Source organism: Mytilus edulis, chromosome 6 (assembly GCF_963676685.1).
Source record: "Mytilus edulis chromosome 6, xbMytEdul2.2, whole genome shotgun sequence".
NCBI lineage: Eukaryota > Metazoa > Mollusca > Bivalvia > Mytilida > Mytilidae > Mytilus > Mytilus edulis.
Genome location: NC_092349.1, coordinates 22,065,115 through 22,089,781, shown reverse-complemented (window position 1 = coordinate 22,089,781; position 24,667 = coordinate 22,065,115). Strand labels below are relative to the sequence as shown.

Here is a 24,667-nt window from a genome sequence, read left to right as displayed (position 1 = left end):
ATACACATTTGTGTATTCAATTATGAGGTCAAATACTTGTGTATTAAGAATTATATTGAGTGGTCTGTATAATTATGTAAGACTGAGGTTGATAGGTAATGTGGTCAATTTGATTGGCAGTTTAGGAGGTGGGGCATTGTAATTAAAGGTTCACCTTGTCTCTGATTGTTTAGTGATAATGACAGTTGTCAATCATACTAGTTGAATCAATACCCAGTTACCTAATCAAAATGTTTTTTAAAAGCCTGCACATCAACACACCTTAATGACATACATTCTTGAATGAACTGCTCCAATAATATACCCAGTTTTTTTTCAGTTTATATGTGTATTATGTGCACATATATCAGAACCATAGGGAACTATATTTCAGTGTGAATACATTTAGTAACAGTAGCTAACCTGTCCTGTTGTTAGGGAGGCTGGTGCCTTAGTAAAGATTTAGAACAAGTTCTAATCTTTCCAAAAAAGTCAACCACGGAAATAAAAGTACTTTCACAGTATATGGATAACAATACTCAATAGTAGAATGGATTGGAAAATCAATGCACATCAGATTCCAAGAAAGTGTTTAATTTTCTAAAACCATGAAAACATAAATTGTATTTAACGTTTGTATGTTATGTATATACCTATATCTAAATTTTGTTGTTTAAACATGCTCATTTTTGTCAATACAAACAGGGATCTCCATGGATGAAAATTGAACGATGGAGGAACTTTCATCATTACAAACCGTGTCTACGCTGTACAGTGTAGCGCGATCGGAAGTATTTTATCCCTCCATACAAGGAATGGTGAACATGCTAATTCATTGCTTATTTAAATTATATTTATTTGAATTTCCATTATAGAATTAGAAGTATCAATATTTTCATTTATTTCCGTTTTTAACCATTTAAATGCCAAGTCTTCATGGTCCCCCCTTAGTCGAGAATGACCAAAAGCTGTCATGAAGGTCCCCATGTAGATTTCTTGTATTTTTGGTAATTGTTATGGGGGTTAAAAATCATATGATGTGGAGCTTATTTTTCATGGACACTGTCAAATTCAGAACCCATTACCGGTATGGCTGATTTGCAGCAACAAGAAAACGATTCGTACAAGTTATGTAAAAGGTTAAAGAGATTTGTAAAGCAAATGTTGACAAATGAAAAGGTTTTTAATGACTTTATCTGGCAAATTGATGCTTTGCAACATGCATCTTTCGAGTCTGAATAGAAACCAGAAACAGGTCATGGAGATCCCTGACAAATTTGAGTAAATAAAGATTTTTCTACTACTAAGCTTTCATAGGGTAAAATTAGGTCTTTTAATGAACCCATCAAAGCAGGGCAAAAAATCATATTAAGAAAACCATATTCTATTATCTAGAATTCTCATGAGCAAAATTTTTTTCTGCAATATTATTCTGTAATTAACACATCATGGATCATAAGTTGTTGTTTGGAGAAATCATTTATCAAATTGACTCAAAATTGGTGTCAGTTGTAGTAAAGCACAAAAATTTATAATTATTTTTTTTTGCAGTGCAGACCACAGCACATAGATGTGTTGTTTAAATCCAGATATATTCATATATATGCAACATTGTCTATTATAAAATTACTTAATTTCTGTGAATTTCTAATTTTTAGAATTGTAATGTTCAGTTTATAATTTGAATTAATTCAAGATTTCTAATGAAATTCAGCATACATTAAAAAGATTCCATTTTACATCATAAACTGATGAAGGATATGTTATCCTCACTATCAATCTTTTTTTGTATTTATTCAATGTTTCCTATTCTATCATTCTATAGCATGTATAGTTTTGGTGTTTTTGACAACTTTGTAGATGTATTACGGATTCATTATTATTGGTTGGATACCAATTTTCGTGGATTTCATGGGAACAGGTGAACCGTCACCTAATTAAATGTTCAACGAAAAACCTTATTTTCCATAGGCTTGTATGCAGCAGCATATTTTAGCAAAACCAGGAAATCAAGTATTCATGAACAAGTTTTCCTCGATCCACAAAAATAAATGAATCCAATGTCTAATTAATTTATTCATTGTGTACTGTACAGTATCAATCACTTTGACAAGTGATATGAAATATGTTCCTTATGTCGTAACTACAATCCCCTTCCCTTTTCACCAATGTGACCTACCCAATTAGACTATTTACCGGATTTGTAATAACATAAGCAACACGATGGGTGCAACATGTGGAGCAGGATTTGCTTACCCAACCGGAGCACCTGAGATCACCCCCAGTTTTTTGTGGGGTTTGTATTGATAGTCTTTATTATTTCTATGTTGTGTCTTGTGTACTATTGATTATCTTTTTTGACCATGGCTCTGTGAGTTTATTTTCAGTTGATGAGTATATTAACATGTACACTGTGATGAATATTGTTGTAATAACCAATTATATAAATCAATTGTATATGATTGTAAGCCTTTAATTTAGATATGAGCTCTGGTCTGTAATTTTATAGTGAAATTTGGGAAATACAAAATTATTTTCTAGTCTATGATTATCATGATTACCTACAATCATTGAAGGAATGTGATTCAAATCCTAAAAAATATGTTTGAAGATTAAAGAGGTCAAGATGTCTGTCATGTCAAGTCTAAACCACATAAGATTATAAATACTTTCATTGGCGGCATCTCATTTTCTATGATTTTTACAAAAATTATCAACCAGAAATGTGTTCTGAAAACGGTTATTACTGCACAGAAATGTTAAAAATCGGTTGGATTTGTTATATTCATATTGTTCTCTATGTCTGTATATTCATAAGAGTACGATTTATGCATATAAAATATATAAACGGACCATAAATAGGTCTGAGTCGCCTTTCGTTCACATCCACATGGCTACGAGAAGCCATTTTCAGGCAAATCTCGTTCTAACAAGTAGATCTCGTGAGTTTCTGTTTGCGGATTATTCTAAATGGTAAATGTTGTGAATTGTATTCTTTTACTTTATCTGTAAAAACATGTGCAATTAATTTTGTTTTTACTATAAGAAGTTAGAAATAACGACCTAAAAAGAGTGTTTATGATTATATTTTGACGACTACTTTAGATCTATTTTTTTAGTGGATTGCTCTATTCTAGTTGTTGATCGGCGCTTCCGGTTTCACTTTCACTTTGAAATTGATGTTGAGCAAAAATGTTGTGCAATGACATTAGTCATTTCAACAACATATATTCTGGAAAAACAACTAACTCAACAGATTTAATTCACAATGGATAGTTCACAGGGAGTCGGTGACATGACACTTGAAAAGCAGACGGAGGACACAGAAATTGAAAAATCTGATATGGCCTGCAGCATAAACTATTCTCAGTGTTTAGTACCAAAAGGTATAGACATTGCAAAATATATCCTTCAGAGGGATTCATGGCCTAGAGAAGGAAAGCATATCCTAGCACAGTATGATGATCGCAGTGTTATTGTGTATCAAGCATTTAATACAGCTATTGCTAAATATGCAGTACAAAATCAAAGGTAAACAAATTTCAAGATCAGTAAATTTTATGTAAAATGAGAAAAAGAAGCCTTAAGTGGTAATGAATGATTGTAAATTCTTGTGAAATATCCTTGCCTGTAGCAGTAACACTTTCACAAATTAAGTGAAGGATTGTTGAAGGCCATAAAGTGACCTTATTCATCATGTACATGTAGTTGTTAATTTCTCCATGTGGAGACTTGTCTCATTGGCAATCATACCACATCTTCTTTTTTATATTCAAGATTACATTTTTAAGCTGAATTTTTACAAACATTTTAGATTGATTCTAACAGGCCCAAAACATTTTTCAAGCCATGTTGGTCTGTTGGGCCTGTGGTGTTGATAGTAAATAGGATTTCATAGTCCACCTAGAAGCTGAACTTTTTAATACAACCCAAATTTTTTTCGTTCGAAACATATAACATGCATAATGGTTTCAGGACAATAACTTTAGTTTTTAAAGTGAATGGATCTCTATGAAGTTTTACCAGAAGGTTCAATACCACATAAAAAAGGTTGGGATATACATGTATTTATACAGTGTTATAGTAATAACCGTTGGGGAATTAGGGACCAAAAATTGGACCAAAACAAGCATGTTTGTAGTTTCTGGACAATCACTTTTGTGTGAGTGTATGTAGATCTCTCTGAAATTGAACCACAAGGTTCCATATCAATAGCACAGTGTTAGGCAATAGCAAGAAATCTTCAATTGCTCAGTATCATGAGCATTGCTCAATAGTAAGAAATCATCAATTCTGAAACAGCACAGTTTTGCACAACTGCACAGTATTGAGCAATAGCAAGAAATATTCAATTGCACAGTATTGCCTTATACACATGTACACTTTAGCAAGAAATCTTCAATTGAAAATAAATACAAATCTTTTAACCAATTCAAGGGATTAATTTAAGATATTTAATTGTTTGTTTTTTTTACCTTGTACATGTATTACTATTTTGGATATTGGGCCCCATTTTTAAATTAGTCTACATTGAGGTGAAAAAAGTTTGACATGTCTGAGTTTGACATTACTATAGAATTTTTTCTCAGAATTTTTCTGTGGATATTATTATTTTACATTGTTTTACAAATGTTTTAAGTGATCAACATTTGTTCTATTTTACTAATTTTACCATTTCTACATAAACATACACAGATACATGTATTCTTATTAATCCCAACAATTTATGAATTTTAAGGAACATTACATTTATTGGTGTTCTTCATCTTCAAACCAGATCAAGTTTTTCTGGCAGTGAAGGCTGAGCTACAATATCAACTGAAAATGGTTACATGGAGATACACTGATTGATATTTTCACAAGCAAGAACAATGACTTAGGCTTACATGAATGACGTCATACAATCTAGTTTACTTAATTGAGGAAATCAGATACCACTCTAGAGTTTGTGAAAAGTGATGGTCCTAAGGATTTGACCACCAAAATTTTACAAAGGACGGACACAATTTTAGTATTTTGCATTAGAAATAATAGTGAGGACCAGCATATTTTCTTCAAGGACCACCAGGGAGGGGAAAAAAGTTTTTGCAAACCCTGCCACTCAATTATTAGCTTAAGATTGAAAATTATCTTCTAGAAATATCATTTAGAGGTATAATCATTGAAAGAATGGTTGTACATTATTGTGAATCATGTATATCCCTGTGTTCGTTACTGTGCCAATAGAGTTACAATAACATCTGACATCTGGTCCTTCCAATAGACAAATGATTGCCTTCTAAGAAACTGTTTAAATACACAGCCATACAATTAAATAATAATCACGATCATGTCATGCATGTCATTTAATTGTTTGTAGATTTGGTGGGGAACAATTCAGTTATGAAAGAATGTCATGGATAAAAACTAATTTTCTGTGGATGATGTATCGTTGTGGATGGGCAAGCAAGAACAACCAACAAAGAGTTTTAGCAGTTAGAATTAGTCGTCATGGATTTGAGAAAATATTGGCCAATGCCTTTACAGTAAAAGTATGCTAAAATAAGTCAATAGATATTAAAAGATGTGGTATGAATGCCAATGCGACAACTCTCCATCCAAGTCACAATTTATGAAAGTAAATCATTATAGGTCAATGTAATGTTGTATATACATGTATATATTTCAGTGAGACAGCAACCCAAAATTTAACAAAAGATCCAATAGACATCTACAACAGATCAGGTCAACCTTCAAATGGATGTAGGAAAGCAATAATTAAGCAACTGTCATTCATACAGGCCATTCATTAGGAGGCAGTACCCGGTACTTTTACCCTCCTATGCTATTGACAAGTACCGCCTAAATGTAGGAATTTTTATATAAGATACTCATGGAATAAATTGAAAAATACCACCTAGAAACGTGGAAAGTACCAGTCAACATGAAAGATAATGAAGCCTCTGGAATCATATACTGTAGATTCATTGATTATATATATTATATTGAGGTGTTGATTACGGAAAATTGTATTTCTGGGATACTAAATTTTGTGGTCTTACACAAGTCTGCATGTTTAACCTTTAGAAAAATTTATACTTCATTGAATTTAGGGTTCAGATGTAGGCATTTAGTTATTGCATGTCCTATGAAATCCACAAAGATTGGTTACTATCCACTGAATATTGATGAATCCACAGTATACTATTTTATCGCTATTTTGTTCATTTTTCTTTTGATCTTTTTTTTGTGATAATTTTCATATCATGCTTCTCGCTTGAGATGGAAACTTAGGTGGCCATGTGGCGTTGCTAACAAAATTGACATGAAATTGATGCGTCATAGGTAAAATAGCGATAAACAGATTATCATTGGTCATCTCAACTGGATTGCTTTTCTCACTTTCGCTGTACCAGCTCAAGGGAGAAAATCAGTCTCGTTGAGATGATCAACGATAATCTATAAATATCAGAGATATTGAACTATTTCAGATGATCATAATGATGATATGTTCAAACCTACAAAGTCAGATTGGAGAAGCATGGACTATTCAAAATGCAATGTATTGCTACATAAAAACTGAAAATTTTGAGAGATCACTCAAAAATAAGGAAGAATCCACAGTGTACTTCACTATAACAATTCAACATATTGCTACTGCATGTATATGATGTATACACATTTTGTTGCTTTGAAGGTCATGATGTATACACATATTGTTGCTTTGAAGGTCATGATGTATACACATATTGTTGCTTTGAAGGTTATGATGTATACACATATTGTTGCTTTGAAGGTCATGATGTATACACATTTTGTTGCTTTGAAGGTCATGATGTATACACATATTGTTGCTTTGAAGGTTATGATGTATACACATATTGTTGCTTTGAAGGTCATGATGTATACATATTTTGTTGCTTTGAAGGTCATGATGTATACACATATTGTTGCTTTGAAGGTAATGATGTATACATAAATTGTTGCTTTGAAGGTCATGATGGTAGAAAATTAAGTATGTTCAGGAAAAAAAATCTTCAATTATACCAACATCCCAAATTAATCAATTCTAGGCATTGAAGAAAATTTGCAGTACCGGTATCGGTATATATATTTTATTTTTGTCTTTATAGTTTCAAAGAGAACAGAAATTACAAACCGACGAGATAAGTGTACGACTACAATGGGATCCTGATCATTCTCCTACATATGATAAACTTCCAAGAAAAGCCATACAACTTGGATTAAAAGGGGAGGTAAGCATGATCATGTCAAAGGTGTTATTGTGATGTATTTGGCCATGTTGACATTCCTTGTTTTAATCAGTCAGGGGTACTATTTGTATAAAATGTTTTTATACGACCGCAAAATTTGAAAATTTTTTCGTCGTATATTGCTATCACGTTGGCGTCGTCGTCTTCGTCGTCGTCGTTGTCGTCGTCGTCGTCCGAATACTTTTAGTTTTCGCACTCTAACTTTAGTAAAAGTGAATGGAAATCTATGAAATTTTAACACAAGGTTTATGACCACAAAAGGAAGGTTGGTATTGATTTTGGGAGTTTTGGTCCCAATATTTTAGGAATTAGGGGCCAAAAAGGGCCCAAATAAGCATTTTCTTGGTTTTCGCACTATAACTTTAGTTTAAGTTAATAGAAATCTATGAAATTTTGACACAAGCTTTATGACCACAAAAGAAAGGTTGGGATTGATTTTGGGAGTTTTGGTTTCAACAGTTTAGGAATTAGGGGCCAAAAAAGGGCCCAAATAAGCATTATTCTTGGTTTTCGCACAATAACTTTAGATTAAGTAAATAGAAATCAATGAAATTTAAACACAATGTTAATGACTACAAAAGGAAGGTTGGTATTGATTTTGGGAGTTTAGGTCCAAACAGTTTAGGAATTAAGGGCCAAAAAGGGACCCAAATAAGCATTTTTCTTGGTTTTCGCACCATAACGTTAGTATAAGTAAATAGAAATCTATGAAATTTAAACACAAGGTTTATGACCATAAAAGGAAGGTTGGTATTGATTTTGGGAGTTGTGGTCCCAACATAATAAGGGGCCCAAAGGGTCCAAAATTAAACTTTGTTTGATTTCATCAAAATTGAATAATTGGGGTTCTTTGATATGCCGAATCTAACTGTCATGACTGTGTATGTAGATTCTTAACTTTTGGTCCCGTTTTCAAATTGGTCTACATTAAGGTCCAAAGGGTCCAAAATTAAACTTAGTTTGATTTTGACAAAAAATGAATCAGTTAGGTTCTTTGATATGCTGAATCTAAAAATGTACTTAGATTCTTGATTATTGGCCCAGTTTTCAAGTTGGTCCAAATCGGGGTCCAAAATTAAACTTTGTTTGATTTCATCAAAAATTGAATAAATGGGGTTCTTTGATATACCAAATCTAACTGTGTATGTAGATTCTTCATTTTTGGTCCTGTTTTCAAATTGGTCTACACTAAAGTCCAAAGGGTCCAAAATTAAACTTAGTCTGATTTTAACAAAAATTGAAATCTTGGGGTTCTTTGATATGCTAAATCCAAAAATGTACTTAGATTTTTTTATTATGGGCCCAGTTTTCAAGTTGGTCCAAATCAGGATCTAAAATTATTATATTAAGTATTGTGCAATAGCAAGTCTTTTCAATTGCACAGTATTAAGCAATGGCAAGAAATATCTAATTGCACAATATTGTGAAATAGCAAATTTTTTTTTAATTAGAGTTATCTTTCTTTGTCCAGAATAGTAAGTAAGAAATATCTAATTGCAAAATATTGTGCAATAGCAAGATTTTTTTTTAATTGGAGTTATCTTTCTTTGTCCAGAATCAACTTAAATCTTTGTTATATACAATATACAATGTATATTCACTTTTTACTACCAACTGATAAATTAAAATAATCTTTACCATTCAGTGATAACAAGCAGTTTTTTTACATCTTAATATTTTATGATATATTTAAATGAGTAGTTATTGTTGCAAACTCCATTAGAAATTTTAATTGAGATTAGTTTTGGAATAAGGGAAAGGGGGATGTGATTAAAAAAATTGGGTTCAATTTTTCTCATTTGAAATTTCATAAATAAAAAAGAAAATTTCTTCAAACATTTTTTTGAGAGGATTAATATTCAACAGCATAGTGAATTGCTCTAAGAGAAAACAAAAATTTTAAGTTCATTAGAACACATTCATTCTGTGTCAGAAACCTATGCTGTGTCAACTATTTAATCACAATCCAAATTTAGAGCTGAATCCAGCTTGAATGTTGTGTCCATACTTGCCCCAACCGTTCAGGGTTCAACCTCTGCGGTCGTATAAAGCTACGCCCTGCGGAGCATCTGGTTATTACAAGAAGAAGCAAATAATAATATACTTATATGGGTAAATTTTTTATATTCATATTTTCTTATAAGGTTTGAATAATCTCCCCTTAATTTTCTCAAAAACTTAAAACATGTATAAATATTTTTATTACAATCCCTAAACTTCTAAAGTTTTAGGATAAAAAATATGCCATAAACAATTTTTCTCTAACTCATTCAAACTCATAGATAAAAAATATAAAACTGATAACGCCATAGCTACAATAGAAAAAGATAAACAGACAAACAATAGTACACAAAACACAACATAGAAAAATAAAGGTCTAGAAAAACTCATCCCACCTAAAACTGGGGGTGTTGTTAGGTGCTCTGGAAGGGTAAGCAGATTCTGATCCACATGTGGCCTGTCATGTTCCACTATGAAATGCACTGTTAAATAACTGTGTATTTGTCTTTTGTAGATATTAAAGACCTATGGTACAGAGTGGATACAGAGTATAACTGATATTACTGACTTTGTCAAGTCTCAGAAGAAAGTTTTGGATAGAGAAGGACAGAAAGATTTAATGACACCAAAGGAAAGAGTTTACAACGTGCTAGATTGTAATACTTGTAGCAGGATAGATCTGGATGTTTTTGAAGTATGCATATTTATTATGCCCCCACCGTAGCGGAGGGGGCAGTAAGTTTTATCCTTGTCCGCCTGTACATCCTATACTAGAGTTAGGCCCTTTACATTTGAAAAAAATGCTGAACTTTTTTTTCTATTTTTCTTTAGTTTTTCTCAAACAAATGTAATGAAACTTATACACAATGCTGATTACCTCAAAAAACACAGATCAAGTTCAATTTTGGTGACTTTTATTAATCTAGAGTTATGGATCTTTACAGAAAGAAAAAAACTGCTGAATCTTTTTCTCAAGTTTGCCTCAACCAAAAGTTATGAAACTTGTGAAAAAAAGTTGGAACAATTGCTGAAATTTTCGTTTATGTTCTTTAAGTTAAGTTTACCTCAACTCACTGTTATGATACGTATACACAATGCTTATTACCACAAAACTCACATAAAGTACAAATTTGAGTAGTGCCACTTTTACCTTTCTTGAGTAATATTCCTTTTTAAAGTGATATGCAAGCTGGGGCATGGGCACATTCCCAATTTATTGTCAGAATTATTTGGATTTTTACAATTTAAGAATGGCAGTCTCCACTGAAAAATAAATATACAATTTTTAATTCAGAAAAGCAAGCATTTCTTTTTATATATTTAAAGCAAAGTCAGTTTGAAATGGGTTGCTTACTCAAAGGCATGTACTCAATATCGGAACCTATACTTTGAGTATGTACAAAGAACAATGCAGTTTAGTTTACATCTACAAGCTAATGTAAAGAGGGGACTTTTACAGGAGTCTCGAAATTTTTAAAATTATGACTTTTCCCCCACAATCACAATAATATCAAAATAATTAATTTTCTGGATTGATGGATTCAACGATTAATGGTCACCACAGATTTAAATTCTCAATGAATTAAAAACAAGTTTATAAATATCATGTATATTGACGAAGAATGCAGACTTTTGTCAAACCAAAAAAAAAATCATAAAAATTTTAATTTAAATTTACTAATTCAAGTACTCACGAAAAATAAATGAATCCATTGAGTATCTTTCTTTCTATTTGTTACAATTTAACTTGTGTTTACAATTATAAACATTTTGTGTTTGTAGGAAGGGCAATCCAGAAACTTTGGTATTCATAGTATTGTAAAGAAAGCTGAAGAAGCTGCACAGGTAAACATCATACTGTAAAGTCAGAAGTTATTGTATGCATTTATTATTGTGATTTTGCAATTTCAGACTAAAATCCAATTTAAAATTTTGCTTATTGAGAAAAATCCTGTTTAATTCATATAAAATTTTCAACATGCGAGTTTGAATTATTGTAGTTATAACCCTGTGACATTTTTCGCAATAATATAAACACGGCAATAATTTCTGAATTCATAGTACATCAAAATATTTGATAAAAGCCTCCAAGCCATTGTGTTTCTTATGTTTTTTTAATCAAACAGAACAGGTATAATTCTGTTGATGAATAACCATTTTACATCCAGTGGCAAATTAAGTGCATAATCAGGGATACACTGATTTTTATTAGTCCAACATATTCTGAGGCAGATTTAAAAAAATATTTATGGAAAGTATTTCAAATAATTCTTGGATGAGTGTGCAAAGAATGAGTGTGTTATTTATAGTCCTGTAATATTTTCATATTAATTGAGCATTAAATTTCTCATTATGCCAAAAGTATTGGCAGTGAACTGTACAAAATAAGATACAAGAGATGTATATAAGAAGCCAAATGTATTATTTGAATTATATAACAGTGTCGGATCCAGGGGGAGGGTTCTGGGGCTTTTTTGGACGATCAATGCATTTGAATGGGGACATATAGTTGGACCCCCCCCCCTTTTTAAAATGGCTGGATCCGCCCTGTATAAAGATTTATTTCAATAGCCATGATTATATAATTAAGCTTTATGTTATACATGTGTATACTTTTAGACCAAGCCAATGCCAGCTCCATCCAATATACTTTGTGTTCTGGGCCTTGGTTTTGAAGTTGAGACTGAACACTTACAAGAGATGTTTGGAAAGTATGGAACAATCGAGAGAGTACACATAGTTCGTGATAAAAAGGTATATTTTTATATCAATTGTGGCAAATTTTTATATTTTCTTTTCAGATTTAATTCTTGAAGAAATATTTGTATTAGTTGGTACGGTAAAAACAAAATTATTGCTATACACAAATAAAAAAAAACATAAAGAACAAAGTCAGGAACACTGCTTAATTTGCTGATCTTCTTCTCATCTCATCAATTTGCAAAGAATAGAGAAAATACAAAATAATTCCCATTGGTGGAGAAAATAGAAAGTCATTCCCATTAGCGGAGAAAATACAAAATCTTTCCTATTGGTGGAGAAAATACAAATTATTTCCCATTGGTGGAGAAAATACAAAATCATTCCCATTAGTGGAGAAAATATACAAAATCATTCTCATTTGTGAAGAAAATACAAAATCATTCCAATTGGTGGAGAAAATACAAAGTATTTCCCATTGGTGGAGAAAATACAAAGTCATTCCTATTGGTGGAGAAAATACAAAGTCATTCCCATTGGTGGAAATGACCCCAACCACCTGCAAAATTCTCTTCAGTTTAATTATGATATATTTGATTCTTTTTAGACTGGGAAGTCAAGAGGATATGCATTTGTGGAATATAAAACTCTAGAAGATGCTGTTAAGGTAATTCCATATGTTAAGACATGTAGAAAACACCCCATATCATTTGACTTAATGCACGACAACTCAGCAGTCTACAACTTTTGTATCAAAGTGTGAAATCCTTTCAAGGTTCTTACCAGAGCATTGTGAATAATTGTAATCAATTTGTTTAAAGGGAAATAACTTAATTTAGATGAATGGACAATTTAGGGGTCCCATTGGGGGGGTTTTGGTCCTTGATCCTGCTTACTGTTTTGTCAGTTTCCCCATTCCTGCTTAAACTATGTACCGGTACATAAGTAATTCTCATTTTTTTGTAATTTCCTGTGTCCCGCTAGACTTCAATCCAATTTCCCAGCACAATAATTTGACTTTCGCATTTCGCGCTTACCAAAAATTGGCAATCTCGGGTCACCCTTAGACCCCAATGAGACCCACAATTTAGATGTCAACAGCATGGTATTGAGTTCTAGATGTCTTTTTATGGAAGCATATATAAGAATACTGTAATTTCTGAAATTATTGCAATTATTTTATAATTGTAAAAAATTGACAGGGTTATACTACATGTAATGCAATAATTTTAACTTGCATTTTGAAATTTCTTTTATATATCAAACACAATTTTTCTCAATACTGCAAGAATTAAAGTCACATTTTAGTCTAAAATGACAAAACCACAATAATAAATGCATGCAATAATTTCTAAATTTACAGTAGTATTATCCGTTAGCAAGATAATTTGTTAATAGAAAAGTTGTTTGAGCTGTAATAAAGACTATTTATTTCAGGCTAAGGAACATTTACATGGTGGACATGTAGAAGGCAAAGAGATCACAGTTGAATTTTCAAAATCTAAAGTTAAAGGTATGTAATCAACATGATCAAAGTCAAACACTTCTGCATGCCAACACTTATATAGATTATCTTATTAGAGCCAGACGCCTCCGGTTGCGGGAATTTCTCACTACATTGAAGACCTGTTGGTGACCTTCTGCAGCTGTTGTTTTTTCTATGATCGGGTTGTTGTCTCTTTGACACATTCCCCATTTCCATTCTCAATTTTATGTATAATATAAAGGGAAATGCCAATGGATAGATATAAGAAGTATATGGTATGAGTGCCAATGAGACAACTCTTCATATCAAGTCACAGTTTGTGAAAAGTAAACCATTAAAGGTCAAAGTGTGACCTTCAACAAGGGAGCAGCAAGCTATAAAGAGTCTCAAAATGACCAGTGTAAAACAATTAAAACAGGAAAACCAAAGGTCTTATCTATTTTAAAAAAAAATTAAAAATAAGAAACACTTATGAACCACATCAACAAACAACAACCACTGAACAAAGGGTTTGTTTGAATCTTAATAATAATGCTAGAGTAGACAATAAAACGAACTTGAGTACAGTAAGATTGTTAATAGATTAATTATTTTAGATATTCAATGAGTGTAAAATGTATGCCGTTAGTCAAGTTCCATAATTATTTGATCTTTAAGCAGAATATCTATGTCTTTCAGTAACAGCTTTATTTTCAAGGGTGTTTTTTCTTAATCAACTTGAAATGATATGTTTACAATTTGCTTTTTTGTTCTGTGTGAAGGTCAAGATAGTCAAGGGAGTGGTACTTCAAAACCAGACCACTGGAAATGTCAAGTTAGGTTGGTACACATAATAGTCAATTTAAATGAAAAAAAAAATGCATTGTAGAAATCTTAAAAAGATCAGAAAGATTTCTATAAATAGAGATTTTATTAACATTTTTAAAAGTCATTAATTTCACTATTTTATAATCAATAGTATTTGGGATAAAGAAAATAAAAGGTTTAAGCATTTATCATAAGCTTGTAACATCTTCCAAAATAAAGTTTAATCAGCCAATGGCAAAGCATTATTTTCATTGTTGTGTATACTCCATGAAATAACACTAAGTCCTTTGAAATTTGAGTAATAAGGAAGGATTTGAGTATGGCTAAAAATCTAGAAAAAAAACAATTTTAACATTTCAATTTTTATTTTTTATTAGTGGTTGTGGAAATATGAACTTTCCCATTAGAAAACGTTGCAGTAAATGTAATGCACCAAGAACTAAGGAACATAATGAAAGTAATTCACAGGATGGTGGTGTACCTGACTCAGGAGCAGAACAATGTGTTAGGAGTGTGGGCACTACTGAACAGCAAGGGAGAGAAGATACTAGTGGAAGTGGCAAAGGTAGTCAAATAGTCAGTGAAAAGAGGTCAAAATATAAGTAAATTGTACATTCAAACTGTCAATGAAGACTAGTCAAACTGTCAGTAAAGTGTGCAGTAAAACCGTCATTAAAAAGTAGTCAAGATGTTAGTAAATTGAACATTCAAACTATCATTGAAATGTAGTCAAACGGTTAGAAAAATATACATTCATACTTTTTCGGGGAAAATGGTTGAAAAACTCATCATAGATACCAGGATTGAAAGTTTGTATTTGTGCCAGACTTGCCTTTGTCTACAAAAGACTCATTACCGTTAGTAAATTGTACATTCAAACTGTCAGTGAATAGTAGTCAGACTGTTAGTTAAGTGTTGTCCAACTGTCAGTGAAAAATATTCAAACTTTAAGTAAAGTGTACATTCAAACTGTCATTGAATTTATTATTGTGATTTTGTCATTTTACACTAAAATGCCATGTTAATTTTTGCTATATTGAGAAAAATTCTATATAATTCATATAAAAAGTTTAAAAATGCGAGTTTTTTGTTATACAATGTAATAAAAACATTGAATAATTTCTGAATTTGCAATTCCGGTAGTCAAATTGTTAGTTAACCACTGTTCAATAGTCATAAATCAATTAATTTAGCAAATTACAAATTCCAGTAACAAACCAAATCAGAGGAAAACATAATAACTGTAAGAGGAAAACAACAGTAAAACATGAACACTAAATTGCAACAAAAACAAATGCCAACATACATAGAAACAGACTATATGATAAATATTGCCATATACCTGACTTGGTACAGGAAATTTAAATATGGGTTGAACCTGGTTTATAGCTAATCAAACCTCCTACTTACATAGTAATGTTAAAAATACCAATAAAATGACAACATTAAGTGACAGAAATACAGTACAAATAAACACAAGACACCAAGGACAGAAAAATACATAAAAAAATAATAAAAGAGTACATAACAACATGCAGTCAGGGGCATTACTTAAACAAGTAACAATTAAAATTACCTATACAAGTAATGTTGAAAACGAGGCTAATTTAAATATAACTTATATAAGTTATTTTTCTGAATATTATTTTTATAGGTGTCCAAGAATACAGATTTTACTAGCTTTAAAAAATTTTCACAGTTATCTGGTTATTTTTTTCCTTTGATATATAAAAACTAATTGTTCAGAAATACTGATTAACTTTCCGACGCACTTATCTTTCATACCGACGCTTCTGGGTCAAAGATTGGTCTCTTGGGACTATTAAATTATCATTTTCCTCTAAAATCTTGAAGGTAGACTGATTTAAATAGATAGATACTTGTGAATTAATTTAGACCTGAAGTTATTTATAATTTGTAACCTAAATCAATTACATATGTGCCTTAGATAAGTGTAATTGCTATTTTTTTCAAAAATGTTTAAAATAACTTATTCAAGTAATATTTTTGTCATTATTTTCAAAGTAACCCTTAATCTCTATACCCATTTCAAATCTGATAAATTCTTTATTTTATGATATAAAATGTTGTTTAAAATCATGAAAACTACATTTAGTCTATGTTTCTATTAAAAATTAAAATAACTCTATTAAGTAATTTTATTATTTTTAAAATAAAAAATTACTTATATAAGTAATTAAAAAAAATAACTTGTTTAAGTAACGCCCCTGACTGACATGTAAACCACAGATTAACAATGGACACCACAAATGAAGCATAAACTGTGCATAACACAAATGTATCAACACAACAAAAAGTGATGTTTTTGGTGATATTGGTATTATCACAGGTAAATTTCTAAAAATAAAATAGATTTGTTTTATTGTCAAAAAACACATACAAGAATATAAATTTTGGATTAAGTTTGTAATTGTGCTATTTTATGTATTTTCTTACCATGACAAGAATATTAAAATGGGATTAATATTGTAATGGTGTTATTATTTGTATTATCTAACCATGTCAAATTTTCTCATAAATCAAAACTGTCTTTGAACAAAAAAATTCCAAAGCATACAGTAGCTTTTAACATATAAATGAAATAACTGATTTATTATCTTAACTTTAACATACATGTAACTGGACAATATGGACAAATATATATTTAAAGACAAGTGTGAAATGTACCAAAAATATAGAATATATAGACCAAGCATGTTAGCAAAAATTAAAGACAAGAATACACAAATTTACCAAAGCACAATAAAACAATGATGGAAATATAACTGCAGAGCACTGTCATATGTATCTATTAAAGAAACATAAAAAGGCATATAGACAAAGCACATTTAGCAAAAATGAAAGACAAGAATACAAAAATGTTTTACAATAGCACAATAACAGGATGCATAAGTACAGACCCATGTCATATACATGCATAAAAGAAACACAAAAAGTCATATAGACAAAACACAAAATTTACGGAGTATCATTTTTCATCTTTCCTGCTCAAAACTCTGTTAGAGCAGTATTTGTGTAAGGAGCACACTCCTGTAAAAGAAGTCAATAAAGTGTGAACATATGCACAAGAATAAAATATCAATTGAGATATACGTAAATAATATACAATGAGGCAGAGGGTACTATGTTACTGCTGAGAAATGGGAAATTGATAATGTGAGAGATGAAATCATCCCTTTGTCATAGATTTTAGTGTGCAGTCCTCCATTTGTGTCAATATTGAGGTAAAGATCAAGGTATGGGGCAGTCATTCTAGTATCAGTAGTATCCTTAATTTCAAATTCTAATGGATATATGAGGTACTAGTGCTGATTGAAATATGGGCTAGTGATAGGACATCATTGATATACCTGCATGTAAAACTAAAGAATTTTGTAGGGTGTTTTTTTCTTATTTTTATAAAGTTCTGAATGAATGCTGCTTCATATGATTACAAACACAAATTTCGGCAGTAGGGATGCACAATAAGTACCTGTTTGAATGCTCAGTTGAAATATCAATCCTCCAAACATCTCAAATATATTGTCCATCAAAAAGTCTAGAATTTTGAAAATATCATTAATGTATATTCTGAAACAGTCAGTGTGGTTCTTAACAAAATAAAGAGTTATTATAACTCAAAATAAAAAAATTTGTATCTAAGATTTCCTATTTTATAGCAAAATCTCTTTTAAATGAGATGGTGAACTTGATCATTCAATTGAGCATGGGGAATAAAAAATAATTAAGGTGTAGAAAAATCAAAAGTCTTAATGTAGGCGGCTACTGCAAAATTTGTTTTGATATTTCGTTTGTTATATATTTGTAATATGTTAATGTTTTCTGTGTTATTTTAGGAGGAAGATTTACAGTACCAGAAGATCTACACATTCCACACGGTATGGATGTGGTAAGTTCACTTCATAGTTGATAACTTAGGTAACAACCATTTAACTTCAAAGAGATATTTGTTCCTGAAAAAAAAAAATGTTGATTACCAAATTTGAGGATAAAAAAATTTTAAATGCAGATTTTCCCCATACCTTAATTTTAGTGTTAAATTTTGAATTAAATTGAAAAGCTAAATAAAATTGTTCGTCCTTGGCATGATTTTTTATTCTTCTGATTCTGACAAATGCAATACCCCCCTAGCGGTTAAATTTTTGCTCCATAACAAATCCATTGTCCATCAGTCAGTCCGGCAAATCAGTTTTCCAGACTTTTTTCTTCATGCTGGAAGATATTAATTTGACATTTGGTGTATTGTTTTATCATAACAAGTTTAGGGTCAAGTTCGATTTCATGATTTTAGCTTTTTTACTTATTCAGTTAAAGCCCTTTCCCTAGAACTAATTTTTTGAAGAAAAACTTATTAATTACTACAAAGGGAATTTTTTTTTAAAGATTTTGTAAAAGACATATTGTATTAAGATAAATGACATTTTGGATTTTTTTCCTTTTCTTTAGTAAATTGTTTGAAGAATATACTGGTAGGTTTGTTTGTTATTTTATGTAGTTTACACCATGACAAGTTAAGTTAGATTTTTTTCACCATTACAATGAATTTTTAACCAACTGGTAGGGGACTATGTATTGCCATGCAATACTCACAGAATGCTTGTTTTCTTGGGTATGTACCAGTTTGAGTGGAATGAAGCAAATTGTAGTTGCTAAGCCTATGAGTAATGAAGAATTCTTTTAAATATGTGACTTAGCAATATTAATTGAATAGCAATGAATCCACAGTATTATAATAGAGCAGTTCAAATTACATTCAATATTCACTGGACAATAATTTGACTAAATTTTAAAATAAATTTTGACCTCACAAGGCACTGGTGTGACAGTGGTGTTTATCATAATTGCCAGAAACATGTACCTTTGAATGGGGTACATATGCATGAATGGGAATTCATAATTTGTTCTTTTTTATCTGTTCTGTTAATTAGTAACCACAAAGTATATTCCTCAATGAATACTACAATTATTCTGTACAATTCTTCAAACTCATAATAAATCTTATGATTGGTATATATAATTCATAATAATTTCTACTTTTGTTCGATATGATTAATACCATATTTTTTTTTTTTTATAGCCAGATACAGAGGAGCAACATTTAGTGATTGAAAAAACAGCAAAATTTGTAGCTTCTAGTGGTATACAGATGGAAATTATGATCAAATCAAAACAAGGAAACAATCCAAAGTTAACCTTTCTCAACTTACATGACCCTTTGAACTTTTATTACAACCACATGGTCAAGATGATTAAAGCAGGAAAATACACTCCAACAGATCAATCAAAAGGGGGCGATTCAATAGGTATGTTACTTTTGATAATTGTTTAACATACAATTGATGGTCATAGTTTTCCATGAAAAATTTGGTTAAATGTACATACATGTCAACCTCCGACAATGGGAAATCATGTCATGACATGACAAGATATGTCAAAAAGCGTGTGAAAACGCGTGACGTAGATGCGGACTTGTTAATATGAATGTGGTAATGTTCATAATTTCATACAAATTTGTGAATATAAAAAAACAATATATATTCTACTATGAACTTTTATTGTATTAAACAGTGGTCTGTTATGTTGCTTTTAAAGCACCACCACTAGGCACATATTCAAAACAACTGCCAGTTTCAAGTTTAGTTACATTTATTTGATAACAGCACACAATAAAAATGTAACATAGTCAAGTTCTGAACAGAATTCAGTGTCAATTTCTTTATAATTGAAAAGGCTCTCCCACAGTAGGAATTGATATTTGACTGAATTAGCTTCATCAAGATTTGAAAGAATGTCATAATGTTGTTTTTTTTGGCAATGTAAAATGTCATCTATTATCTCTGCCATTACTACCATTGCTATTGCCTGGTTAAAACTGGGTAGTTCATCAGAAGAAAGCTGGTACTATGAGAGCTGATCCAACAGTTCTGTGATATTTTTATCCCCATGGCCTGTAGAAATCTGTTGCTGTGTTGGCTAGATTTGAAACTGAAATTGAAAAAGAAAAATGTTTTATAAATTTGATTTCCATTAGATAAACATGTTAACTTAAATGCTTATTCAAATAGCTACATTGTATTTCTCCTCTCACATGTGTTGGTTTTTTTTTTATCATTGCAACATAAAATGCACAAATTATGCGTTAATTGTCACTCGATCATTTAAACTCGAACTCCAAAATATAATTTATAAATCTTGAATCTTGCCGTACACATAATTTTGGCTTAACAATTGGCACTTTAGACGGCGGTACAGGCCCTGTAAGTGACCTCTTTCTGTGCACATTTCCCCTATAAAGTGAATTTGAAAGAAAGTCACAAAATCGTTAAAACTAATCACAAACTACTTACTTTTTACTGTTTGTCCATAAAGAAAAATAAACAATAAGGCAGCCAAACAATTATTTCGAATTTTTCGGTATTTATCGCTGAATAAGGAAAAAAAACTGAGAATAGGGATATCACTAACGACCAAAAAATGAAAAGAACGAAAAAGCGTGTAATTGCGTGTAAAGTGGTGAAAAGAGTGTACACGCCATGTGACAAAATCCTCGCGTGTAAACCGTTGAAAAAGCATGTATTACACACGAATATCATGTCACTTGACATGTATGTAAATGTACCATTACCATTATAAAGAGTAATCTCTCTTTTCATTTATTTTCAATGAAAAAAAAACAACATTAGATATCCTAAACTAGAGGCTCTCAAGAGCCTGTATCGCTCACCTGATTCTACTTGGGTTTTTGAAATCATATGAAAAAATATAAAATTTGGCTAAAAGTGACAACACAACCTCATTGATAAGGAAAGGAACATGTTTAATTTCATTCAAAAGTCCCCCACTGGCGGCCATCTTGGATGGCGGATCGGCTACAAAGTAACAACACTTGGTCAGCACCTCATAAGGAACATTCATGCCATGTTTGGTTTTATTCCATTCAGTGGTTCTCTAAAAGAAGTCATTTGTATGCATTTCCCATAGGGTCCTATGTTAAACTAAGTCCCCTGCTGGCGGCCATCTTGGATGATGGATCTGCTACAAAGTAACAACACTTGGTCAGCACCTCATAAGGAACATTCATGCAATGTTTAGTTTTATTCCATTCAGTGGTTCTCTAAAAGAAGTCATTTGTATGCATTTCCAATAGGGTCCTATGTTAAACTAAGTCCCTGCTGGCGGCCATCTTGGATAATGGATCGGCTACAAAGTAACAACACTTGGTCAGCACCACATTAGGAACATTCATGCCATGTTTGATTTCATTCCATTCAATGGTTCTCTAAAAGAAGTCATTTGTATGCATTTCCCATAGGGTCCTATGTTAAACTAAGTCCCATGCTGGCGGCCATCTTAGATGATGGATGGGCTACAAAGTAACAACACATGGTCAGCACGGCATAAGGAACATTCATGCAATGTTTGGTTTCATTCCATTCAGTTGTTCTCTAAAAGAAGTCATTTGTATGCATTTCCCATAGGGTCCTATGTTAAACTAAGTCCCCCGCTGGCGGCCATCTTGGATGATGGATCGGCTACAAAGTAACAACACTTGGTCAGCACTCCATAAGGAACATTCATGCTATGTTTGATTTCATTCCATTCAGTGGTTCTCTAAAAGAAGTCATTTGTATGCATTTCCCATAGGGTCCTATGTTAAACTAAGCCCCCCGATGGCGGCCATCTTGGATGATGGATTGGCTACAAAGTAACAACACTTGGTCAGCACTCCATAAGGAACATTCATGCTATGTTTGGTTTCATTCCATTTAGTGGTTCTCTAGAAGAAGTCATTTGTATGCATTTCCCATAGGGTCCTATGTTAAACTAAGTCCCCCGCTGGCGGCCATCTTGGATGATGGATCGGCTACAAAGTAACAACACTTGGTCAGCACTCCATAAGGAACATTCATGCTATGTTTGATTTCATTCCATTCAGTGGTTCTCTAAAAGAAGTCATTTGTATGCATTTCCCATAGGGTCCTATGTTAAACTAAGTCCCCCGCTGGCGGCCATCTTGAAGAAGTTCAAAATGTAAATTGTTAACGACGACGACGACCGACGACGGACTACGACGACGGACGACGGACGCCAAGTGGTGAGAAAAGCTCACTTGGCCCTTCGGGCCAGGTGAGCTAAAAAGATTAGCATCAGGTTTCGACATAAAAAAATAATTGCATACAAAACATGTTTCTAGAACAACCTTCAACCATCTTTAGTGGTTAAGGGGAAATAATTTGGAAACCAAACAAGTAAAGCATTAAGGCATTAAAAAAAATGACAAAAACAGACCAAATCATTTAATGTCAGCTGAGTTTGAAGGACATGGCAATATTAATGTTCGTACAATTTTATTAATAAACTGGAGTTTGTTAATCAATTGTATAATGTGAATTATTCCAGTACCCAAGTTTGTCTATGGGGTAAATAGTACCTTGTACTAATCATTATGATAGGTCGCTGCTGTTCTTGTTAATTATGCAAAGACTAAAATGAAAATGTTGTATGAAAAACATTGAATTGAAGGGGGGATAACTCAATTAATAGCCTAGACTACTTGTAATCTGAAATAACAAGGTCTCACAGAAGTAATAGTGAGTTGCATGATGAGAAGATGACAAACGAGAGAAAATGAGGCTTTGCCCTACAAACCTAACATGAGATGATAGAGATTTTTTTTAATAGGGTATTTTGAAAGAAGCAAGCACATATTAAACTAGCAAGACAAGTCCTATTATAGCAAGTTCATGATCATTAAAACTGTTATTCGACCAAATCTATGTGTTATTAAGTAGTAAGAATAATATGAATGTTTATTTTTCTAGGTATTAACGTTCCACAGAATACAAGCTGACAGTAGATTAAGATAGTAGTTGAAACAAGAAAATAATGGAACACACCTTTTTCCCTCTATGGTTACAGATATATGTTGCAATCAGTACAGATTTGGTAAAATCAGAAAATTGAAAACTATATGATTCACCTAAATATTATGATATACATACATTGGTGACTATTCCAACTACTAAAAACTTTTATTGCAAGTGTACAATTTTTAACTGACTTCATAATACTCTTATAAATACAAATGATCTGAGATAAAATCATGTCATTATATATTTCATTTTGGACTGTGATATTTATACTTATATATATTTATTATGTTATGTTTTTAGTTTATACATGTATCTGCAAAATTTAGATATTTTTTAGTATTCTGTGTTATTATTAATTATTAGTTCCCTACTGACAAAGCTAAGGAGACTTTAGGATTGCACTCTGTCTTTCCAATTGCATCCGCCAGTCGCGCAAATCAGTTTTCCACACTTTTTTATGTCATGCTTGAAGATATTGATTTAATATTTGGTAAATTGTTTTATCATGACAAGTTACAGATCAAGTTAGAATTTTGTTTCTGTCTGAAGATTTTGTGCAGGATTATGGTCCTTGGACTTAGAAAGTTCAATGAAATAAGTTTTCCACACTTTTTTCCACCATTTTTTGTACAAAAATAAGGCAGTTACTTAGTTTTCTCGTTTGAATTGTTTTACATTGTCAATTGGGGGCCTTTCATAGCTGACTATGGGGTATGGGCTTTTCTCATTTTTGAAGACCGTGACCTATAGTTGGTAATTTATGTTTCATTTTGGTCTCTTATGGAGAGTTGTCTCATCGGCAATCATACCACATCTTCTTTTTTATATTGAAGATATTGATTTAATAATTACTACATTGTTTTATCATGACAAGTTAGAATTTTATCCTGTCTGATGTTTTTTTGCAGAGTTATTGTCGTTTACATACATAAATAGGTGTTGATGTGTAAAGTTCAATGGGATTCACATATCCTAATGCCATCCTTTTTTAGAAAGATTCTTACGTGCTGTTTCACCACTATCCCAGGTTTAGGGAAGGTTGGTGCCTTCAAACTAGTTTTACACAATCACATTCTATATGTTCCTGTCCAAATTTAGGAGCCTGTAATTAAGTGGTTGTTGTTTGTTGCTGTATCATTTTTATACGACCGCAAAATTTGAAAAAATTTTCGTCGTATATTGCTATCACGTTGGCGTCAGCGTCGTCGTCGTCGTCCTGCGTCCGAATACTTTTAGTTTTCGCACTCTAACTTTAGTAAAAGTGAATGGAAATCTATGAAATTTTAACACAAGGTTTATGACCACAAAAGGAAGGTTGGTATTGATTTTGGGAGTTTAGGTCCCAACAGTTTAGGAATTAGGGGCCAAAAAGGGACCCAAATAAGCATTTTCTTGGTTTTCGCACTATAACTTTAGTTTAAGTTAATAGAAATCTATGAAATTTTGACACAAGGTTTATGACCACAAAAGAACGGTTGGGATTGATTTTGGGAGTTTTGGTTTCAACAGTTTAGGAATTAGGGGCCAAAAAAGGGCCCAAATAAGCA

The 24,667-nt window shown here is 31.8% G+C and overlaps 2 protein-coding genes across 3 annotated transcripts in view; one reads left to right on the top strand and one right to left on the bottom strand.

The window, feature by feature from the left end:
• Positions 1 to 2,914, bottom strand: part of LOC139527355 (N-alpha-acetyltransferase 25, NatB auxiliary subunit-like) — a 42,974-nt gene extending 40,060 nt beyond the window's left edge. Inside the window, exon 1 of the mRNA XM_071322744.1 lies at positions 2,833 to 2,914. Coding sequence (XP_071178845.1) covers positions 2,833 to 2,887 — 55 coding nt within the window. The 5' untranslated portion in view covers positions 2,888 to 2,914. The remainder of the gene's footprint in view (positions 1 to 2,832) is intronic.
• A 214-nt stretch (positions 2,915 to 3,128) lies between these two features.
• Positions 3,129 to 23,459, top strand: LOC139527354 (uncharacterized). 2 transcript variants are annotated; one of them, XM_071322741.1, is made up of 13 exons: positions 3,129 to 3,510; positions 5,339 to 5,510; positions 7,092 to 7,214; positions 9,748 to 9,927; positions 11,016 to 11,078; positions 11,853 to 11,987; positions 12,541 to 12,600; positions 13,371 to 13,446; positions 14,181 to 14,238; positions 14,604 to 14,791; positions 18,084 to 18,136; positions 19,325 to 19,550; positions 23,070 to 23,459. In XM_071322741.1, exons 1-13 carry the CDS (start codon positions 3,248 to 3,250, stop codon positions 23,096 to 23,098), a joined length of 1,626 nt encoding a protein of 541 aa, XP_071178842.1. In that variant the 5' UTR covers positions 3,129 to 3,247; the 3' UTR covers positions 23,099 to 23,459. The 2 variants fall into 2 exon arrangements, with proteins under 2 accessions (XP_071178842.1, XP_071178844.1); XM_071322743.1 differs by having other exon boundaries at positions 3,237 to 3,365.
• Positions 23,460 to 24,667: the final 1,208 nt, after the last annotated feature.